A 25,100-nucleotide genomic window follows, 5' to 3' on the forward strand; every position below is an offset into this window, starting at 1 on the left:
GCAAGAATCTCACCTCATAAGGTTTAATGAGTCAGACAAAAAACTGCATAATGCAGTCAAAGATTAAGTGAGAAAAGCAAGCATTTGCTACTTGAAACAGCATACATGTTAATCCAAACAAGTTGGGATTGTGACTTCGCTGATCATTAATTATATCAGACATACCATATCTCTATTTGCTGATGTTACAAGTTACAAATGTTTGAAATTCATCCTAATTTTAAGTTTTCAAAGCCTACGTGGCAAGCACGTGCAAAAGACACATCCCAGTTTTGCTACAGTGCATAGATTCTGCTCCTTAACAACAACAAACAACAATAACCCAACACATCCAAACAAACGAACCGAATTTTAGCAAGTGATGGAGATGAACAGAGTATCTAGAATGGAAGAAAATGTATCATGTAAAAAAAAAAAAAATAATAATCAATACACCTTCACTGATGTAATTACACAGTGGGATAAAAATGTCCCCATTTTATTTATTCCAGGAACTTAATTAGCTCTGGACGAAAACCTCAGAAGTCTCCTGGAAGATAATCTTATCCATGCCTGGGTTTACACATCATTTAGCCAGGTATGCACAGCCAACTGAAGTGAGAAACAGAAAAACAATTAGGTCCAGCAACCTGAAGCCATGTATTTGCAGAGACTTATCACCTGTATATAGGTGCTTCTTGTGTTTGTTTTTAAATCATCTTTATCTTAAGAAGCAATTTAATGCTTTAAAGCAGCATGAGTTGAAGGATGTTAACATATTGCACTTGCAAGTTTGTCATGTGCTTACATTTACTAAGAGTATTGCTGCGGGAATTCCATGACAACAATGAACATCCTCTTGCATTTAGAAAGCATTTTAATAGATTTTCTAATCCTGCTTGGGAGGTAAAGGCAAACACAGGATACATCTGCATGCAGAAGTCTGCTCAGAATGGTAACTGAGGTCTTAATCCTAAATATAAATGAAGAAAAGAATGTATGGGAAAATATTTGTTTAAGTGACCAGACTAAAATGTAAAAAGTAAATAAATAATGCATCCTCCTCCAAGAAACAGGGCAAGAATACAAGAAGTACAAATCAAGAGAATAAGAAAGAAACCGAGGTATGAAATGCTATCAGTAAATTCTGCAATTAAAAGTCACCAGAAGTTCTATTTCCCTAATGTCTGTTCATATTGCATCTATACAGTGGAACAGAAGAAAAAAAAAGACAGACAAGCTTCTAGAAGAGACTAACTTGCTGTAGCTGCCCAGTTTCAAAAAATTCTTATCACAGAACAAAAGCACATTTAGAAACATTCTACAGTATAGAGTTAGAAATCACAACCTGAAGATGCAGAGTTAAATAAGAGCAAGGAAATAAACCAAAGTATTATGTTTAGCACCCAACTGGACAACAGATTGCTGGACGTTTCACATCAGAACTGGTCATAGGTTGCACAGTTTATGCAAATCTAGCTCTTCATTTGAAATTAAATGAAAACTTCAAATTATGGAAGTAGTACTAATAAGGCTTACTATAGTGTAAGCATGGTTAATGCTCACTGAGTGCCCAACCACGTTCAGATGTGTAAAACGCACATAAGAAAAAGTTAATTCTAACAAGAGACTTTTCTTTCTAGTCATTTTTAGTTGACTTGACAAAGGACACTCTTAAATCACTAGGTAGATCCTACACTGACATATGAAATAGACACTTAAACACTGTAATTTAATTCCTGCATGGTATGAAATACACAAATACTGTAATTCAACACCAAAACACTAAATTAGATCAAAAAAGCACATGATGAACCAGTACCTACAGGTTATTTTGCTACTTAGTATGAGAGAAAAATTAGTAATAGCTACCATACAACCAGAGCAGAGTTAACCAGCTGCAATTTGAACTATCTCAGCAAATAATGAATTCAGACATTCCAGCATGGGTCCTATGAATTCAGAGAGATTTTCTGCTCACTGCGACCAGGAATAAAAACATCTTTTTTTGTTTAATTACATAGGTATGTAATATGCACATTGTTACATATATGAGAAATGTATGTTTATGTGGTTGACCTTTTTCTTCTATATTAATGCAGAAGAAGAGTAATTTCTAAACAACTCCTGTAATGTTTAAACTCATTAAACTGGCCCACATAGATTAGCCATACAACTGGAACATGCCAGACGGCACAACTAGCATATGAATTAGGAGCTGAAAGAACAGTAGGATCAGATAGGGCCTTCCTACTGGCAACACCATACCCAGTCCCCAAACTGGTTATTCAGTCACCATGGAAGCATTAAAAGCAGACAAAATTTTCCACCCCCACCTCCTCCTCATGTTGCATTTGCCAGGATAAGCAGCTGCAATTTGACAGTGGAGACAACAGACAGCTCCTTCTACTGAGCACATGGCTAGGTCCAAAGTCCATGCCATGCCATGCAGGGACCTAGGGCCCATAGTCACTGAGCTGTCCCACCGATAGCCCAGGCTAAAGGTACTGGAGTGGGAATGAAGGCCTGTCTGCTAACAGGCAATAACCCCTCAACAGTTAAGCTGCTGCCATCCTCATAATGCTCCACAAGGAAGAATTATGGAACATGGTGGAACATCACAATGAGCTGCACATTCCAGTAAGTTAGGAACGTTCATGCTGTAGATTTGTAACACAGTTATTTTAATACCTGCAATTAAAATAAAAACACGAAATCTATGACAAAAATACTTACTCAGTTGTTAAAATGACAGGAAAATTGTAATACTTAATAACTAAGGAAAAATTATGCATCTGTAAAGCGCACCTACAGGTACCATGCCTAACCAAACCGGTAATTCTTCAAACAGTTGACAGTAAGGTCTTGTCATTACTTGTTCTAAACTACCATTTGCCCAGACCTGTTTAGCTTCACGTGCCTTGTTTATCACACTCCAATATTAGGAACGGCTTCCCATAAAAATTGGCAGAGTTGCATTTCATTAAAGACAAAAATACATTTCAATAACAGGTGTTTTTTGTTTTTTTTTTAATGTCATGTGTATTGGAATATATTTTCTTTACAAGAATTGCAATGAAGTCTTCCTAATGACCTTTCAATACTGATTTATCTTATATACATTAATATTTAAATGGTTGCAAGCTTCACATAGTTTGTAATATGAATAGGAATTACTCTCCAATTATAGTTTGACTGACTCCATTAAAAAAAATAAAGTTTGACCATTTTTAAAGAAAGATTCAAAGCAAGTGACTTCAAATATCAAGACTACATAAAAACACTCCAGATTTCTTTCTGCTCACGGAAACTTTTTTTTTTTCTTTTTTTTAAAAATATTTCCTGAGACCTGATTGAATTTTGCATAAATACGCAAGTATTAAAAGAATAATAGACTGGTTTGGGTTGGAAGGATCTTTTAAGATCACCTAGCTCTCCCCCTCCTTCTACTGGCAGGGACATCTTCATCTAGACCAGCTTGCTCAAAGCCCCATCCAGCCTGGCCTTGAACAGTTCCAGGGAGGAAGCATCCACAGTGTCTCTGGGCAACCTGTTCCAGTGGCTCACCACCCTCACCGTAAAGAATGTTCCTACTATCTAGTCTAAATTTACCCTCTTCCAGTTTAAAACCATCCCCCCTTGTCCTGTTGATATTTGCCCTTATAAAAAGGCTCCCCTCTCCCCCCCTCAGCTTTCCTGTGGTCCCCCTTCAGGTACTGGAAGGCCTTCCCTTCCCCAGGCTGAAGAGCACCAGCTCTCTCAGCCTGTCCCCATAGCAGAGGTGCTTCAGCCCTATGATCATTAAATTTAATTATTTAATAATGTAGATAATGTGTATCTTAGAAAAAACCATGAAGATCTGCCTCATGACTATAATCTAGCTATCAGGCCTGCTATCAGCTATCGGCCCCAAAATCTTTTATCTGCCTACACCCAGAGCAGATTGTACTGATTTTTATCAGGGCTTATTTTCTGATTCCAGACTCTAAGGATGTTTACAAAAACTTACGAAGATCTTCTACGTAAACTTGCATTTAAGTTTATGAAACAGGATCAAGGTTCAGTCTAACCTCCCTGGCAAGTAATTAGTCCAGAAGCAATGAAATAATCCAAGCTTAGAAGCATTGCTTTTTTATGGAATATGAAGAATATCAATTTACTAAACTATGCAGCAAATTAACAAATGTGCTCTTTAAGAGGCAAAAAGCAAAGTTTCTGAACACTTCTCCACCCCAAGCACTCACGTTCCCTAAAGCTGTATGCATTTTTTAATTTGCATCTGGATGAGAACAAGTATATTTACCAGCAGCATGCCTACGATTCACTGAACTACTTGCTGTTAGTCCAGAGATCAAGCTCTGCAGCTACTGGCTTGCCTGCAGCATTTGCAAGCTTCTTTGGACATAAAGATTGGAAAAAAAAACCAAAACTATTTAAAGACTTTGGATATCTGTCATCATTAGGCAAAACACTCCATAGAGTGCTGTATAAAAATGAGGTGAAACAGCTTGCTCTATGTAAAGCTAGTTGTGGCCACAGCTGCTATGAGTACTCTGGCTTAAAAAGAATCTTAGAATTGACCCATGCTCCACATATGTAAACGTCTCTTTTCTCCTCTTAAATTCTCCTCTGTGGTGGGGGGAAAATACCAAACATTTTCAGTGTTTGACAAAGTACAGTCACAAGCAGAGAAAATATCTCCAATTAAACAAAATAGGCAGCAGAGATTCAGACAGGGACAATCAACGTTATTTGCAGGTAAAGAAATATCAAGCATTTAACATTTAAGAACAAGCCAGTTGCAGCTTTAAGAAGCACCAGGAAGGAAAACAGACAAAAGAAATGACTTGGAATTCAGAGAAAAGCTAGCTTGCAACCTGCATAAACTGGACTCTGAGGCATCCAAAATAAACCTGGAAACTTTACATCCCACACACCTACATGCTCTTTTTACAAACTGCCTCAAAAGGACTAAAGAGAAAGGACTGAAGAGTTTTGTTATTTTCTTTACTGGAATAAAGGTTTCCCATCAAGTGCTCATTTTTTGTTGTTGTTGTTAAAATTAAAGAACATTTACAATGAAGTTTGACTCAGGTACAAAGCCAGTAAGTGAAAATACCTTTTATCTTCCTAAAGCTTGCTTCTTCCAGGATACAAAACAACAAAGAACCACAGATGCTGTGTAACGGCCTTCCTTAGACAGCAGTACTAGAATATATATGATTGTAGTCTTGCATAGATGTAGACTATTTTTTTTTCCTTAAATCAAATTATAGCACTCAGAATCCCTAATAAGGCAAACAGAAAGGCATGCAGGCACAAACAGCTGTATATATTTCTGTCTAGCACAGAAGATAATTAATTTTCAACACATGATATCTCTGGAAATTGAGGGCTTCCAAAAGGTATTTTGATGAAAACCAAAGCAACTAAGCACAAGCAATTGGCCTAAAGTCATGTTCTGAGACTGAATTAAAGTATGCAACAGTTACTCCTCACTATTCTTTTTTCTTAGCTCTAAATGAAACAGAGACAGTAAGCAGTAGGTAAACAGAAAACGCTTTATACACTACATTCCTAACAGCCTATGAAAGTTTTATAAAATAGGCCATCTTAACCGTTTTTTTTTTCTTTAATAAATGCTGTAACTTAAAATTCATATGGTATTCTACAAACTCACGAAAGCATTTTCATTTTGCTCGAGCTTTAGTGCCCAAAATAAGGGTTAACTTTTTACAGCATGCTTGCTCTAAATACACTGAACAGTGACACACTAAGGGCTGTTTAGAGTTTTCTGCCAACTGAGAAGTTGTATTGCACATTCCGTGACACTCTTCCCTGTTGAAGCAACTCTGAACAAATGCCTCAGCTTAATTAGGTCTGTGGATAAAATTAGGGCAGCACATAATGCATGATCCATTTTTTGGGGAGGAAAAAAATAAAGGTGTATACACGTAGACACAGACGTGCACAGAGATAACGTATGCATATGTACACTTTTTCCAAGTGATGGCTCTTAGCTCTACAGCTAAGGAGAATTTATAACAGGAAAAATACAATACAGTCTTTCATATAAATTTGTACTGCATTTTCAGGTGGATAAAGCTTAATTCAATATCAGTAGATTTACTGTCAAGTATTCTTAATATTCTAAATTTCTACCCCAAATTAGAGAATTATTTGCATAGGAAAATTTCAGCATAGAATTTAGCTTCTTAAGAGTCTTTTTCACTGACAGAAGTATGAAACTTAAAAGTAAATACTGTAATAACATGTATTTAAAATATATTTTCTAAGTTATTAGAAAGCCATAATTGAATGAAGTCTGCTAGAGCAATTCTGAGGAGGTATTAGTACAAGGAGAAATTGGCACATCCATTGAAATTAAAAACAGAAGAAGAAAACAGCAACAACAGAATAAAAACATCAACACACACAAAACCTTGTTCCAAAAGACCTGAAGAGCAAATACCTAGGTTTTCTATTTGCAATATTAATATAAATATATGCAAGTAAACAGAAGTACTCAAGCTGAGCTGTGGCCTCAGCTAGTGAGAAGAAAAGTCCTGTAATGCTGGCACAAGCTTTAGATTTTACACAGCATATGAAAACATTACCATTTTATGGGACTCCTACAATATATCAAAATTGAAACCAAAAATACCTCTTGAAGATATGAATCAAGAAGAAAGATGCAGCTTACTAATACCTAGCTGCTTATTCATTCATTATAAAGACTAAATTGGCAGCTAATACACTTTCTTACTCCCATGGGACCAAGAAATCCGTGGTGGGAATGTCAATTAAATAATACATTTTTACTTTAAGATCCTCTTAAAAAGTCTGTTAAGGCAACATCAGTCATTCAGAACGCTGGTATGAATTAGTATCTAACATTAAAAAAACCCTAAAACTTCCTACTCAAGCATTTCAATTAATTCACATTGGAAGAAGAAGTTAACAGATTTTCCTGAAGTATTTAGAATACACAGACATGAGAAGGCTGTTACAAGGAAATACTGAAGTGTCTGAAATTTTGTTTTAAAATCTGAAACAAAAGTAAAGAGCTAAGAAACAGCTGGAGAAAAAAAAAAAGTCAGCTGTACTTGCAAAGTCAGAGTGAAGAGAATCAACTGTATGTACTATATTATCAGTATTATATGTAGCTAAAACAAATATTCAATTTTGGAAAAAAAAAAAAAAAAAGATTTTAAGCTTCTGTTACTCCTACATATATCACCTCCTAAACATAGATAGAACAAACTTTCAGGACAATTTCATACAGACGTTGATATTTCTGGTAGTTTGAAACCCTCCTTAAAATTAATGCTTCAGATCGTTAAATATAAAATGATGAGCAACTCTTTAGAAAATAAGTCAACTTACAGTGACTTTATTAACTCTAAGGAACAAAGAAGATTGCCAAATAATACCAGTTATTTACAATTAGGAGGCCACACAACCGCTTAGAAAAAAAGAAGTAAACTCCTTCCCCAGTCTATTGATAAACTATTCCATTCAGTGTTCAAAATGCTTCTAACAAAAAGAAGCTCTCTCTCATCCTATTTCAGTAGGCACTATTAAAATATCTTATCTTACTATCTTTTAAAAATACCTAGAAAATACACTCTGATCTGTATCCCTAAGGACAAATAAATGCATACATACCTTAAGGTGCATACACATTTTTTAAGGTAACTTTTTCTACTCTACTAATGAATTATGAGACTAAGAAGTAGTAATATGCTGTATATTTTTAAAAGCTATTAATGAATATAACCAGCATGAGAAGATTCATCACCAAAATCTGCTGTATCACTTGCAGAATGCTGGAATCCTCTCTCTTGTACAGTCGCAATCTGAACAGAATCTACATGCCTCTACTCTGTGAATGCCTTTGCATGTTCTGGTCTTTTCTGAAGGGTCTACAAAGTATTCAAATATTACATATACCGTTTAGGATGTCAATTTCAGGGTTTTTTTAGGTAAGACTTTTAAGTGGAAAACAGGCTTTTAGAGGAATCTGGATTAAAGCCAACTAATATGACAAGTAAACATATCACAAAAGTCATGCTATTCATGCTCTTCTACAGTAAAACAGTAATTATCACACCTGAAACTTTAAATATTAATAGCCACTTCCACACATTCGAGAAGTGTATATCAAGAACAAGCTTGAGATTAGTTAAGCCTTTTTCTTCTACATTTTGGAAAATTAGGTATTAACATCTGACTGTATTTAACGGCATGCTACATTACATTGTTGCTACACGAGCAAGTAACTACTGGCAGGTTTAAACAAGCAAGAGAGCAGGAAGAAGTACAAGGACAGCATTTAAAACTTAAGAGAAAGACAGTCCCAACAGAAACCTGAACAGACTTACCATAGATTCTGTTCTTCCAACAACAGAAAACCACATTTTGATCCCGGGGACTACAGATCCTTGAAAGAAAAGAAAAACAATTCTCCACTTCTCTTTCAGCCCTCTACAGCAAACACCACTCTAGTCTGCTGGATATTCCAAGATACCCATCAAGATAACTCTGTGCTGGATGCTATGACACAGTACAGCATTTATCAACACCAGCTATAACCAATACAATATTCAGACTCTTACGTAATCAGCTATGCTGTTCTGACTTTCATTTACTTTAGAAGCTTTATTAAACTTTGAGAACTGCTAGAAAAACAAAAAGGCAGCCCTTTTGTAGAAAAGACCAAAAAAGTCTCCAAATTAAACAGGAAGTAAAGTGCTGGCCCACAGATGGCTAAGAAGTCACATGCAAAAGCCTCCAAAAAGCGATATATTTTTAAAGTAAACTGCATGCACACTCTGCTTCCAAATCATCTGGATTTCATAAAAGGTTAACCGCAGTGTGGTCGGGAGTCAGGCAGCTTTTAACATCAAAACATCTTTCAGGGTTAGAGCAACCGAATTCTGCACACAACCTCAAAAAGCAATACTTTTCCCCATGCCCGACCCCTCCTACCAACTAGATTTCCATATACTGATTACGAAAGCTACTGCTAATAATCCTACAGGAGTATTACCATAAGAAAACATGCAACACCTACCAAAGGGCAGAAAGAGAAGTTAACATTTCAGGTCGCTTAACACGTGAAGTTATACAACTTAACACACACACCAAAAAATCGTGTATAAAGCGTTCAGTTTAAGAAATGTTGTAAGGTATTTTTCCAACTTAAACAAAAAGGCAACCGCACACAACGCTGTTTACAGTGTTCTGGCACTTAACAGTTGTTTCATAACTAGACTTGTTTTATCTGGTATGTATGCATACAGCATATATGCTTGCTGTGTGGTTGCTCAAAGGGGCTGTCCTGCTTCAGAAAACACCCTTACAGCACAGTGAACAAGCTGATGCACAGCAATCATGCTCTTTCTGGCATTCCTGGCAGGCCTGGAAACTTCTCATTGAATAAAATAAAGATAGCTGTGAAGGAGAAGTAAAGTACCTCACCATTCTACCTCTTACTAGGCAGAAAAAGGATCAAAAGCAGGGTTTCAAACACTCTGTATTCCTTGACTCACCTTCCTTGTTCTTGTATTCACATTAACACTAATGTGCTTGCAATCTGCTGGTATCACAAACTGAAACCTTCTATCCTAAGAATATGCATTCCAGTGCACCTTGTGTCCCTTCTCTGCTTAAATGTAAATGACCTTTTCAGATTGCTGCCAAAAAGCAGTGATGGTCATTTGGTAATTAAAAATGTTTAGTGTGAGAGGGGTACAGGGGCATATTATACAGTATAGCATATATATATATATAGTATAGCATGCAACTTCCTCTTTTAAAAACTCTGAATTGGTACAGGCTCAGTAACCTCTGCAAACTAATAAAAAAAACCCAAAGAAATATCAAATCATGAATCAAATGTTTCCTCAAAGATGAGCAGATTACCACACAGGGTCCTGTTGTCCACAGGGACAACAGCTGGTAGAAATTATTTTCCTTTACACCTGAGAATTTTTCATCCATTTCTATAATACCAGCCACCCACATTTCAACCAGCTCTATACAAAGCCAGACACATGTACCAGGAGTCCATTAAGGCACCACAGGCAGGTCAGCAATGACACATAAAGCTTTCCTCGCAGCATGCTACTGACAGCAACTATTTTGTCACATCCCAGGAGAAAAACAACTGTTTTCTTAAGCAAGTTTGAGAGTTGCACTTCACTCTTTGGGGCAGTGCCACCTATTGACCAACCACTGCATTCTCTTTTATTACAGCTTCTGAAGGAGTCAGGAAACTGGGATTTAATCAAGTGTAATTGGGTCCACAGACAAACTGGGATCCTGTGCATGGTAGCAGTAAATGAGTATTTCCGAAATTGAGTATGAGTTCTCATTTCTTCATATGAACACCTGACAGCCAAACTTTTACTATTATATAAACCTAAACCTATCCTCATGCTTGCCTCTCCCTCCCATTTCATGTATTGCACTCTTTTGAAGTTTAGAACATTTCAACAAATAATACGTCAGACTTCTTGCCTCAGCAAAGGAGAAAATGAAAACTTTCATTTTTATGCTTGTAAGAGACACATCACTTGAGATGTGTCAGAATAATTATTAGTAAATGTCAACAAGATAACGCTAGAAAAAAATACCCTCCCATTATTACCATCTTCTCAGCATCATTCATTCAATTCTCTAATCTATCCTGTTTATTCTGCCTAGTCTGCTGTATTTATTAAGTCTATTATAGAAAAAACATTACTTATTATTGTAAGTACTGTACAGCCTCTTGAAAATTAGCTTATTTAATTACCAGTGCAACTTATTTCAAACACAGTGCAAAACAATTTTTTCTACCAATGTCCTGATGTCTTAAAATTAAATGAAAATTTTGTATTCTATTAAAGATCTGCTCCTGCTTATTTCAGATTGAGATTAAAGACAACCTTCCTAAAATCAAAATTCCAATAGTATGGCACGCATACTGCAGCAAGATGACATGCAATCACTGAGTGAACCACCAGATGTTTCTGCAGCTGTATGTGGTGAAGATGGGAAGTACTGTTTTCATCACCCATCAGGACATGGAGTTAATGTGAAATCTGTTAAATAACTTGTAAAAAAAACAAAGAAAATAAACGAACAAAAAAATCCACCACCTACATTTCAAAACAGCTTAAATACTGACCAGTAGTGCTATTACATACTGTTAATGAAGGTGTCAGTTGTTAAAACAACTTATGGGATAAGACAGACAGTGCCAGAGAAAATGGAAAATTTTCCACACCTTTTACATCCTGCTTCTCTCTGTATCAGAAGATACATACCACAGTGTAAAAATTAAAAAAAAAAATTCCACTGCATATTTTATACCATTTAACAGCAATGCAGATACCAGACAGAAGTCTGATGGAGATTTAAGTTGGTATATCTGAAGATCCAGAATCTTCTTTGCATATTATTAACCCACTCCACAAAAACAGGATCAGACTACTGACTTGCATTCATCAGGTCCTGAGTAGCTTTCTCAATAACTGCCAATAGTTTGCAGAATATACCAACAGCACACGGCAGTTCCTCCACAGATGTCAGGAGTAAGTCTTTAAAAGCTGATACCACACAGGATTATACTTTCAAGAACAGACTATGAAATGAGCAAAGTTGCTCAAAAAAAAAAAAAAAAAAAAAAGTGCTGCATAGAAGTGAATAATTAGTTAACTTCAAAGCATAAACAATTATATATTCAACCCATACACTCTATGACAGGGAAGAACAGATCATTTTGAAAAGTTTCTTGCACTAGATTGCACAGAGACATTATGAAAAACTTGCTCTATCTGCTGTACAACACATGATTACAACAGGGACTTTTGGATATCACAGTTCCATAATTCGTAACAAATTCAGAACTTTATGATTATGCTTGCTGTATGACCCAGTTTATAAAGAAAAGTCAGCCAACTGGTGGAGTCCTCCACCTGGTGGTTAGAGTTGCATATACATTCCATATATCACCAACAGCAGGAGCAGCAGACACTACTATGAATGAGCAAAACTCATGTCATACATGCAGCTGCACACTGCGCAAAAGATAAGCAGAAAGTACATGAACCTTAATGTGTATAAATATTTTTATCCATTTATCTAATACAAAAAGTATCACACACTATTTATTTACTTGTTTTCTTTCACTGATACTTCAGCTATTTTCAGCAGAAGTGCTTGATAAGCTTACTTATTCATTTCCTTCAATATCTCTGCCAATTTCTGGCTCTGAAAAACGCTGAAAAAAAACTGTAGTAGAGCTTTAAGTGTTATAATAACTGCATCCACATAATGTTTTCTCTTCTATTGTAATGTCTGTGTGATTTACAGAAACATTCCCCAGCCAGAATAAGATTATGATCAATATGACGTGCGTGACAAACTCAAGGAAAACAGATTTTTCCATTAATATTTTCCACTGTGGGTTTATTAAAATGTGTTCTTTCCATAACACTTAAACAAACTGACTTCCATACCTTGGCAGCAACAATGCTGAGGCCCATTCCATTTTGTTTTTTTAGTGTTACAGTTATAATCTCAGGTTCTTTCCTCAAAGGCTGAGCCTATCAAACAAGAAAAGATGGAACGAGAGAGTTCACATCAGGCTAAGTAGATTATTTTGCAAAACAGCTAATCTACCATCAAAATTGAAGTTGTTAGAGCAACAGAAGATCTTTAAAGCTCACCTGAGACAAATATTCCTGGAATTTCACTTTCAAGGTAAAGTCTCTTAATGTTTGATTAATACAAATTCACATCATAAAGTATTCAAACATTACACCTGTGTTCTTATAAAATATTAGACCTGTGTTACGAATACTGCCACAGTTACAAAATCTACTCATTGTATCTCCTTCTCTAATTCAGTTAAGACATTATTAGGGATTCACAATTTTGTATGTTTATGCATAAAAATGTAACATCTATAAAACCATAGTAACTTCTAATGAAAACTGAAGTTCAGACTCAGCAGAGAAGGATGGTCAGTTTTTAATACTGCATCTGCAAGATAATTTTACAAATATATTAAATGGTTAATTAATTTCAAATCTAGAGAGTTAAAGACTTGAAAGAAAGTTCCAAAAATTTTCATTTCTGAAAGCTCAAAGTGAAATAAAACTCAGTATTGCATAAAGTCATCTAACAAATGTGTTCTGGACAGAGGAAATCAAGCTTTGAAGTCTTTTTTTTTTTTTTCAGCAACTATAAGGAAAAGGAAAACTAAGGATTTTTTTTTTTTCCACTGAAAACCTAGGAGAAGAAAGTTCTAGACTGCAGCTTATTACTAAGAATTTATTTGCTAACTGTCTGTATAAAATAAAGCAGCCTGCAACTTCGCTTAAATTAACAATTATTTACACATACATGTCTATATACACTTTTGCCAATGTTTAAAAGGATTTTCTTCACTGTTTACTCCCAGGGTGGGAGGACATTACAGATTATTATATGAGAATTTTATCATGCAACCGCCTAGGAAAACACTGAGCTACAAACGGCTGCAAATAGTTCCTTAAATTCACCAGATCACTCATGAACTACATGTTAACAATGAAGCCTGATCCTCCTAATAACAATTAAAACTCTTTATGCATAGCACAATGGCGTGCCAAGAAACTGCTATTCAGTTTTCATCATTATTCCCTGAATTAATACTTACTAGCTCAGCATTCTCATGTGACAGGTGACTTTCATAGTCTGCACCTTCAAAGTATATTGTCCATGTGCCTGGTGACCGTGTATGAGGTATCAACCTACAAAAACCTGAAGGAGAAAGTAACGTTAGCATAGCCATGGTATTTGGTCAACAGATTAATTAAAATCAAATAGCTGGACACCTGTAAATAATTAATGGAAGCATTTATCTTTTTCTAAGTATGTTTAACCTTCCATCTTAAATACAATTATGTGCTCCATTGCAATTTTACTATACCTACAAAATCCCATACTTCCATAGCTGCTGCTGCTTCTTAGGAACATGCATTTATCTGAAAACACTAATTGCTCCTAGAAAGAACTGCAAAATACTGCTTGTACCAACCAAACTCAAGAGATGTGAAACATCAAGTCAGCTTTCAGAACACATGCAACCAGCACTCAGAATATGACTGCATGGAAATCTGCTTTGTGGAGTCTAGCTAACTTGTGCCAGCCTATATTTGTCAGAAATTAAACTTTGCCTAACTCATTCAGTGCATTTCTGCCATTAAAAGTGGGGGTTTGTCTACTGAACAATTTCTAGAACGTACAACTTATTGTAAAGCAAAAGAACTAACCTCTCTGACAGAGGGGATCCAAAAATTCTTGTAAACCACTTGGAACATTTCTGACAACATCACAGGAATAGCCATCTTCTGGTAAAAGAAAAGGGAGTTGTAAGTCAGGATCCTCTTCCAATTGGACTTCTCTGCCATCACTGCGAGCGAGTTCATCAGCCGTATTTTCTGCAACAGTTACTACATTCTCTATCAGTTCCTAGACAGGAGGTAGAAAGACACTGTTACTATAACATGATAATTTTCATTAAGAAAAAAAAAAATAACAGCTAAAAAATACTGAGATTTCAAGAAGATATTTTGAGAAATTGATTATGAGATATAAAAAAGTTCTTTGGTTCCATTTTGTACACAATGGATGCTGCATTGCATTATTTGTCAAGTGCAGTTAGAGAATAAAACTCAACAGCATCTGTTTTTACTCCAACTCTTTCAAATTGTGTGTTTTTACTTGATATGAGAAGTGCATTTGAAAAGCATGTACTACAGAATATGCATGTGCAGATAGTAAGCTGCAATCACAGGCAACCTTAAAATTTTGAGAATTTTTTGAGTATACACTGTAAAACTAAATAAGAAACGTACAACTCATGTATACCAAGATTTAAAGCTCCATTAGGACACAGATACACACAAAGGACCAATGGCATGTAAAGTTCTCTAGTTTGGAAATTTTTTTTAAAAAAGTCTAATTTTATATATACTGTGAGCTCAGTGCAACATAAAGGACCCTGTAAGATAGTTATCTGATTTTAAACTAACACAAACAAAGCAGAATCACTCATGGTGCAGCAAAGAGCTGCAGGCTTTACATTTGGTACTCAGCTATTCTGCTTACTATCACAGAAAGGTCTGTGCAACTGGTATGCTTCTCAAAATGTAGCTACTGTGGCAGCATATAGTGCACAGTATGTTTCCTTCCACATTTTTGAAAGGTCTGTAAGATTTCAACAGGGTATCTATTACTAGATTGCATGGATAGATAAAATTAATTCACAAGCTAACAGAAACCAAACTCCTAACAAGTTCTCAAGAAGTAGAAGTCCAAACAACATGCTGTATTTCTGTATTCTTCTATTCATCCAGAAGAGTGCACAAGAGCTAGAAGCAGTTTCATCTCTCTTTCTAAGAAGCTCCTCCATTTTTTTCCTGCTACCTTAACCACTGTATGCTGGTAAAGAAAAGTTTTAATATGAAAGTTTTCACTCGTTAAGTTTCTGCTACTGAAATAAAAAATATATATTACAGGAAACTGTAGAAAAGATCTTACTCATTATTCTCAAGCACTCAGTGTTTTCAAAGTTGCACAATCTGCCTTAGAAACTAAGAAATCACCCATATCTACTGAGCTGGAAGAATCAATACCTAAAAGCATCTTTACCTCTAGTTAGCAGGCATTCCTTCTGGAACAGAACTCCCACAAATGTGTGATTTTCCTAGCACCAAGTTGTAACTACTACAATCCATTTATCTGAAACTGCTACAGGTAATACATATAAATTACCAAACTGTACTAATAGCTTTATCAAAGACTCAGGTGTGACTTTCAGTTTCTTTCTATAGCTTGTCTCCCAAGACCATATCAACAATTTGGTCTTAACCTCAACCCAGTTACACTGAAGTGCCACTCTGAACTGGTAAGTCCAGTATAACAATTTTATGACTTGGGCACAATGTAGCACACACTCAAGACAAACTCAAGCAAGCATTCTTAATTCAAAAATCCAGTTTTAGCAAGTTTTGAGGAGTAAGTCAAATAAATGCAGTATGTCTTTACGAAGTGCTCTTTAAGAAGCATAAAAGGTACTAATTTCTAAAATAACTACATCAAACTGAACTATGTAAACGTAAATACATTTGTATTCCTTTGAACAAATTCAAAGTCCTGAAACTTTTCAGATTTGACAGAAGCAAGTTAGAGTTAGAATGTACATGTCTCTTACATGGCAAGGAGTCCCATATAGCACTTAATCACAACAGGAAAAAACTAGCCATACTGTAAATCCTCCTTCTGACACAAAGAAAATCTATAATATTTAGCACTATAGTTCTTTGAAGGTCTCTAGAGAAAAATAATAGTAAAATGCGGAATTCTACCTATCTGTAAACAGGAAATATATGATATGCTCTTCAGCTAAAGATCTTCTTGATCAATAGCCAATATAAAAAACACAACTGCACTCAGGTTGTAAGTAAGCTTAAGACTTTTAGAGGCATTGCATTAGTACCTTTGATTTAATAATTAGATGTACTCATAATTATGAAAAAGTAATCTTTGTAGAGAAAGAATTCAGCTTAGACCTTAGTGTCACAGCTTCAGCGCACCTCTCCTCTACAACCTTACCTTATGTAAAGTACAGTGACACCTTTTTGAGTTTGCTCAAGATGTACCATGTTACCTTACCTTCCAATTTGGTGTATGAGAAGTTTTGGTAATATCCTACTTAGATTTAAGTGAAGCATATATAATGTAACAAGGAGCTGCTACCACCGATACTGCTTATTGTATGAAGAGAAAACTACTCTGGTTCTTTAGGTAACTACTGCAAATCAATCTACATAAAATACTTATTTTTAGCCACATAATTTTCACTTTAGGTCTATATTCCTGAGCTATGTCAAACAGCACAGCAACTGACAGACGAGACTTACTGTTGGTATAGGCGGTTCATCTGGAGCACAGTGATAATTCTGCAACAAAGCTTGTAGTTGTAGAGAATTCAACTTAAAGCAAGTACTGTTAATATTTGGAACATCAGCATGTGAGTACTTGTCCATGGTGAGCAATGTGGTTGCCTGAGAGGAAAAATAAAGCCAAATTTAAATTAGAATGAAACCTTAAGTCTTGCTTGTGAAATTTCTTTAGTAAAGAGAGAAGACAAAGTGAGAAGCCAGATATGCTACAAAAGCAATATAAATATCCCCATTCCAAACACTAAATCAATAAAAAAAACCAAAACACCTGCACCTGTGAGACATATGAACTCTAAAACTATCACAAATGAGGTTATTATTCTGGTACTATTCTTATCTCTTTTTAGCATAGTTATAAGCTCAGTGTTACATACAGAAATTGAACAGCATGTTGGCTAAAATAACAACTTTCATTTAAATAAAAATTATATAAAATTCGCTTTAACATTTATTATCAATGGTACTGAAAACATGTTTTGTATCTTTACAGATACACAGAATAAATTCCTACAAACTACATTCGCCCACATGCTGTTCACCAGGAATACAAACATGCTCTCCAAAAATAGAATTAAGTAGGAAGTATTAATAAAAAAAATACACTCACCTGCACTATTCTGCTTAAGTGGCAATCAGCAGCCAATTCTAAACCCTGTTTTTCTGCCCAGGCCTCAATATGACTCAACTGCTGGCGAACAATAGCTCCCCAATAATGGGAACATAACCCTGAATCTGGGGCTGTAACTAGTCTGTTAAAAAGCCACATGTTGATAAAATGAAACAACTGGGAGAAGAGCTGTATAGTCAGTGCAGCATTCACTCTACATCGTCGCAACAAGGACATAGCTCCAGTCAATGTGTGCAGCACATCATCTACAGAGACAGAACAAACAATCACATTCACATACTGCAATGTAAATGCTACTCTTTTAGGCTGTAAATACTTATACGTATGGATACTCAGTTCCGGTTAATGAATGCTAAGTAGAAACTGCGTGAATTTAAGTCATACACAGTTTCAGAAATAAATGTATTGCTTCAAATATACCTTAAACATTTTACAAGATAGAGCAACACTCAATTGAAAGTTGAAATACATACATCTATTATATAGATTATATACTTCTGGAACAAAAGTAAGTAAGGCAAGTGAACAACAAACCAGCTACAAACTGTCTGCCTATTACTCACAAACTGAAAAGAGGTTGGAAATGTGAAAAGTGAAGGCAGCTTTGACTGCAGTGTCTCTAAGATGTACATCTTGAGAGAAGCAATATAGAATGGTAGAATTACAGTCCTGAACCTCAGGAAGATTACTTTGATTCACTTATTCAGCCTGGCTTGTTCAGGTATGGGAGTCTGCCCTAGAGGGCAAAAGTGCCCTAGACAACTGGCTGACCTTTTAGATACAAAGCACAAGAACAGTTAATTCTATTGTGGAGAAGTCAAACAAATGCAGCAGAAAACAAGGAATTCCCAGCTGAAAGGTATACAAAGGTGGAAATGAGGATGGGCTGCTTGACAGGAGTATAGAGGCACTGCAAGTATGGCATTTAAAAAGCCAAATACCTGCCAATATTGAAACTAACAGCAAAGGATGCTGCAATTTAGTTCACTAGCTATGGAAAGTTAAGGAAAACATGAGTTTACTGCTAAGTGGAGCCAAGTATCTATACAGAAGATTTCTTTTTTTTATTCTAAAACAACAACAAAAAATGCTGAGCACTTGATTTATTTTGTTGTTGCTGTTTAGTTCTCACTAGTAAGGTCCCTGTGCTTTGCAGCAGAGGCTGTGGACATAACAGTAGAAGATGATCTAACAAGGGACCTCTTTACCTAGCTGGACTTAACAGTAGTCTACAAGTCACACCTTAAATGGTTCGGGAATCTGGCTGATAATTATCACAAAACTGTAATTTTCAAAGTACTGTTGCAAGGGTGGAGGATTCTGATCACAAGAAAGAGGCACTGACTCATTTAAAGAAGGGCAAAAATAAGATTGGGGATCTACAAGGCCAGTCAGCTTAACTTCAATCCCTGGGAAGGTTATGGGGTAAATTTTTCCACAAACCACTTTCAAAACATATAAGGTGTTTGGGAAGAGGTAGCACTGATTTACCAAAGACAATTTGTTTGTAACCAGCTTAACTGCCTTCTATGGTAAGATGACTAGCTTAGTAGAAATGTAACAGCAGTGTATGTTCTCTTGCACTTCAGCCAGGTGTTTGTCAGATTCTTCCACATCATCTTAATAGTAAAATCATTGAGATAAGACTGGGTAAGCAGCAGATGATAACTCAGCCAGTACATGCTGAATTTGTGGATATAAAGTAGTATTTGTAGCCAAATATTAAGTAACTTCTCTCATGGACTGATGCTGGGACTGATACTGTTTAATGACTTCATTAATGACTTGGGGAGTCTAATACACTGAAGGTTATTTTTCAGAAGGTCCTCAACAGCCAGGAATAATGGGCTGTCAGGAACTTCATGGAATTCAAGGGCAACTCCAAATCATGTTTCTGCAAAAGTACAACCGTGCAACAATATAGGCTGTGTGCTCTCTGTATAGAAACCAGCGTTGCATAAAACCACCTAAAAGGAGATGCTGTGAAATCTCTATCCTTGAGTGTAGATTAAAAACTCAATTGCACAATACTCTGAACAACATGATTCAGTTGAATCTGTCTTGAGCAAGAGAGGTTGGATTAGATGAGGATTAAATGACATCCAGAAGTTTCCCTATAACCTAATTACTCTGTGATTTTAAAAACCAATACAGACCATTCATATGCCACTATTGTCCTTTCTTATCATCCACATCCATAACAAATTGATTCGAGAAACTCTCAAGGGTTAGGGCAACATGTATATATCTTATCATCGTAAGAAGCATTCTATTTATTACTCATTAATTGTATGGTTTATAATTCATAAGAAAAGATCAAGTGGTCTAACCTATTTTAGGCCTCTGTGGATTATTTTCCTCTGGATCATCAAGAAATGCTGGCATGTAGTTATTAAGCTCTGACTGCAGACAGTGAACTAGGTACCTGGAAGAGAGGGGAAAATAAAAAAAGAAAAAAAATTAAAATCATCTACATGTTTATAATGAATGCTTCTCAAGAGAGCTCAGGAAAATTACAAGATTTCTGAGATCGGTCTTATGTATGTGACAATAATGATCCAAGCAATGGTAAAAGGACATAGAAAGACCAGTTAAAACATCTGAAGTGCTTAGATATATTTCTAAGAGTAACAATAATAATAAACAATAGGAATTAAACAAGCTACTAGATTAATAAGAATTCTGTTTTTCCAAGAAAACATATTTGGATTTTAATGTTACTAACAGTACATAATCCATTGTAGGACACACTAACAACTTCTACTTATTGTTCCAAAACGTACTAAGAAACTGCATACAATATCATAAATGAAACAGTCTGCTCAACAATCTGGAGCTTGCTGCAATTGCATCACTTTCATTAAAAGACTGCATCTAAAACAGACATCCTACAAGAGCAAAAAGGACGTGTAAAAGCCATTCATGGTACACTGAGCCTTCTGGATCTGGACCTGGGCACACAGCTCCAGTTGGCCCTGCTTGAGCAGGGCCATTGAACCTCCAGAGATCTCTGTCTAACTCAGCCATTCTGTGATTCTACAAATCTCTGAACACTAATTTCAGCACTGTAATTACTTGAGCTGACTAGACTAGGTTGATATTATCCCAAGCCTACACCTCTCTACAGTGTTTTTAAGAAAAACATTGTCCAAATTGGTATTTATGAAAATTATGAAAGGAGTAGATTTTTAATATAATTAGAAGCCCTGAAGAGCATAAGGTTCATTACATTACAGGTCGATATTTAGGTCTATATATGTTAGCAATGATCAGCATAACTAATCTTTCCCTATACCTCTATAAAAACCTTAAATTATGCAAAAGTGAAAAAATTTAAACAACATTTCTTTAACTAGCACAAAAAAAAAACAGCTACAAATTACTAAGCAGTCCTCTAAATGCCCTGAGATTAAAGCTATGTTAATAAAAAAACATAAAGCATGTACTATACAAAACTACAGAAACCTAGTACTAAAAATGATTGTCCTCTTAACAACTTATTTGGGCCAGCTATGAGAATCAAAACCTACCAAACTTCCCCTGTCAAAAAGGGAAATCCAAACAGATTTTCATTCTTTTAATGAAGAAACACATGAAAGTAATGCAGATGGCACTCCTTGCATAATCCAGTGATCAACATTCATAAGATAAAATAACTGTATAATGAAGTTTGGTCTCCAAGTTCTCAGATGCTCAACAGTACAGAAAAGACACTATTGCTATAACTAAAATTTAAGGAAAACGTGATGTTTTTCTAAAAAACAAAGGAATAAAGCTGTCATGTTAACACATAGAATGTTAAGTGAAACAGAAGTACAACAGCCTTACTTGAATGCCATTTGAACCAAGTGTGCCAAAACATCTTGAGCATCCACAGTGATTCGGCTAAGATCACGGTCTTGCTTTACAAAATTCAGTAATTCAGATGCATTTGCCATCCAAAAGGCAAGTGCCCCAGCAATATTCTTCTGTTTCTGTAAGGAGAAAGAAGCAAGAAATAATACAGAGAAATAGCTTTTTTCTGAAACACAGCAATTTAAGAAGGCTCCAAAAGATAGACCAGTACCTTTTCCCATTTCACCAAACATATCCCAGATACCAGATATTTGCAAAATATTTATATACAGAACTACAATTGTTGTAAGTGGTAAGTTTAATTTTAACGTGTTCTCTGAACACACTGAACTCTGTTAAGTTGCCAATAGCAGTATCAATGAAGCCATGAAATAAGCATCTAGTTACATTGTGCCGAAGAGCTTAAGTCAGTGCAGTATCTGGTAATCTGTGTGCTTTGAAGCACATATTCCCTATTGCCCCCTGCCACCCTGATGCTGCACTCATTGGTTTTGACACCAGATGGTACAGTATCAAGTACTGATCTATCTCACCATCTCCCGACCACAAATGCCAGGCCAGGCAACCTCAGATGAAATCCAAAGAATAGGAACCACAAACAACAAAAAAGGAAAATAAAGGGAAGAAAAAGAACTTTGGTCATTTCATATCCACATTGAAGTGCATTAAGCAGAAATTATGGAATGCCGTAAAAGTTGCAAAGTCAAAAAAGGATTTTAGTACTGCATGTTCCAGTTGCTGAATGAGTGTTATGAACCGTTCAAGTCCAGCTGTTTGAGTATTGTATTTTGATATGGAAGCAGCATGAGAAACTGAGCTAAGCCAACATAGCTAGGATCAGTTCCCAGCAATATATCCTACCTGATCAACCTGGTCTACCTCCTGGAGAAAAACGGACGAAGGAAATCAAACAGAATAGAAGAAAGAAACTTGTGAACAATCATGATAGCTTTAGAAATCAAACACTAAATATGAAGGTACAACACTTATGCTCACAGTTACACACAGATGCATTAATCAGTAGCTATGATGCAACTGAGTCCCTTTTGAAAAAAGAGATTACTTTGATAAGACTAGTAGCACAACAGCTAAGAGCTGCAGTGCCTGTACATCATAGTTAATTTAAGGAATGCCCTGTACTAGTTGACATCCCAGACAAGTTGGTTGGCTATTCCACACTCAGTGCACCACAGGCAGCAGGGGAACTAGCTATAAAAGTGAGCCAGAGAGCTACTTGCCCACACTGCTGCAATAAGGACAACGTACACACACAAATGGGGACAGAAAATCCCCACTAGAAAAAAAAAAAAAAAAAAAAAAAAAAAAAAAACAGAAAATACAAAAAAACCTATGAACAAATAAAAAACAAAAACACAAAACACATTTAACATAAAACATCTAAACACAGATTAATATGTGGCTTTTCAATTAAGAAACAAAAACAGTGTTTTAAATAACAAAAGAAAGAATCAAATTAAATACCACACTAAGCTGCTTAAATACTTGCATGAAAGCTACATTCAGTTGAGTAAAGAAAACAAATTTTAAAAAACCCTCCACACACCCACAACAGTTATGTCCATCTGATTATTTAAAACTAAGCTCTTCATTCTTTTGTCTTTCTTATATCACTCTTCCTCCACCTGCATCACAGCAAACTTAGACATAAAATGTCTGAGGTGTCATTTGCTGTTACTGTTTCAAGTTCAGTATGAGTTAAATAAATAAATAAATAAATAAATAAAAAGCTACTGCCTTTCTATTTCTTCCCTTTTTCCAATAAAACCAAGGAGCTCTCAACTGACTGAAGATGGGCTGCTTCAGAACAAAAGAAAGCATGTGCTCCTTCTGAACACGGATGTTAAAATTTGCAGAGGATCAGAAATGCTACAGAATGATTTGAAAATCAGAATACACAGCATTGGACTGCTTCTATGAATTTTCCATTCCATGATTTTTATTGGAAGCACTGAGCCTTTTCATAGCTCTCTCCAATTTTAACCCTATGCTATGTGAAGTCTTCTATATTATTTACAGAAAGCCACGAAATCACTTTGTTTGCAGATGATTTCTTGAGTTATTTCAGAAAGCTGCCAAGTCTCCTTATGATCTAAGGCAAACAAAATTAACATCAAAACTTTTGTATTTCTAATACAGTGCAAGGTTTTGTGTATTCTTCCTTTATTTCTGCTTTGTTTCGGGTGCCTCTGTACCCTTGCCCCATATCTGTCTTCTCCATCTTTTACACCCTCAGATCTCTTTCAGTGTAGGCATGCTTTACAGCAAAGATAAATTAAAAAAAACATTTGGATATAGAAAGTTATCATACAGTTATTTAACTGTGACAACCAGTCAATGTAAACACTTACTCTACAACCTAGATGAAGTAATATGACAGAACTTAGCTAGTGCTGTTTATCATCCTACAAGGTAGGTCCAAAATGCTAACTTCTTCCTGATCAATTTTACAGTCACAGGATAAAATCATCTAGGTCAGAAAAGACCTTCAAGATCACCCAGCTTAAGCATCAGAATCAATTAAACCAACTTTTTATTTTATTGCCTCCAGTGAATTTTATTTTATTGTCTCCAGGCTAACGAACTGACGTTCTACTTTTTCAGTGCATTCGTCCTTTCCCATTTCCCACCCCTACTCTGTCACCACTTTCTTTAGTATGGGATTTGGAAGGAGCTTATCCCAATTTTCTTCCATTTCAAACTAGAGCTCTCTTCAGTTTATTTCTTGAAACTAGATGGCCACTTTCACAAAACACAAATTCCGCTACCACCTTCCTTGTTGATGTCTTCCCTAAACTTCATGTTGGAGATTAGACTACAGCTACAGAGATGAAAGACTGAAGAAATGGTTTTTCAGAATGGGTAGACCAGACAGGCACTTGCATTTAACAATTTCAGGACGCTATCAGCAGGATTACACAGAAAACATTTGCAACAACAAGGCTCAACTTGATTTGGGAAGTCATTCTCAATACTGTAAATTACTGTTTTCACAGTTATTCCATTTTCTAGCTTTATTTTCTTCTTTGAAAACTGATGTCTGAGCTTGCCTTTCTAGTATCTTCTAGCAGCTATGCAGTTATCCATTTTTAGTTAAAGACAAAGAAAACACAGAACTTCATCTTTATTTTCCCACTGTCCCCATATCCCTTTCACTCCATATTATTTGAGCCACTGCTACTAGTTCATACCAGTTGCATAAACTGAGTCATTTTTTTTTGATTCAGTCCCGTAACTTCCAGATTATATTTGAAGCCTACCCCTTCAGTGTCTTCCTTCCATCCTTCCAAGTAAATTGCTTACGTTCAAGCTCTTTGTATTTCATGTTCTCAACTACAGCCACAATCTACCCTCTGACATAACATTCACTCTTCCATAAGTAGATAATTTCTACAGCAGAAAGTAATTCTGATATTAATTTTTGATTCCATCTCAATTTTATAAAATATCATTTTATGATGGCATCAAAACTCAAAGCAGTTAACTAGTTCTTCATTTCATCAACTTATCAACTTCAAAATGTATATGAAAGGCTATTTTTTTTTTTCTTACAATAAATTGTCTTTAGCACTGGCATTTTCTCCCACTCTTACTTGTGAAATGTGAGTGCCTGTTGC

General features: G+C 35.7%; 1 protein-coding gene across 28 annotated transcripts in view; it reads right to left on the minus strand.

Annotated features, from left to right (window-relative positions):
- The window catches only part of AFDN (afadin, adherens junction formation factor), a 113,314-nt gene that overhangs the window by 26,396 nt on the left and 61,818 nt on the right, over positions 1-25,100 (minus strand). For 18 of the 28 annotated variants that reach the window (XR_016464255.1, XM_090135478.1, XM_090135486.1 and 15 more), the window contains 8 exons: positions 22,327-22,347; positions 21,439-21,584; positions 19,941-20,035; positions 17,590-17,855; positions 16,941-17,084; positions 14,289-14,487; positions 13,673-13,776; positions 12,489-12,575 (listed from right to left, as the gene is read on the minus strand). Coding sequence is in view for 27 of the 28 variants with exons in the window: in XM_090135478.1 (XP_089991604.1) it covers positions 12,489-12,575; positions 13,673-13,776; positions 14,289-14,487; positions 16,941-17,084; positions 17,590-17,855; positions 19,941-20,035; positions 21,439-21,584; positions 22,327-22,347 (1,062 nt within the window). In the remaining variant the exon portion in view is untranslated. The remainder of the gene's footprint in view (positions 1-12,488; positions 12,576-13,672; positions 13,777-14,288; positions 14,488-16,940; positions 17,085-17,589; positions 17,856-19,940; positions 20,036-21,438; positions 21,585-22,326; positions 22,348-25,100) is intronic. The other 10 variants (XM_031613187.2, XM_031613121.2, XM_090135482.1 and 7 more) reach the window with 1 other exon arrangement.

This window comes from Phasianus colchicus, chromosome 2 (assembly GCF_987193195.1).
Source record: "Phasianus colchicus chromosome 2, bPhaCol1.hap1.1, whole genome shotgun sequence".
Classification (NCBI taxonomy): domain Eukaryota; kingdom Metazoa; phylum Chordata; class Aves; order Galliformes; family Phasianidae; genus Phasianus; species Phasianus colchicus.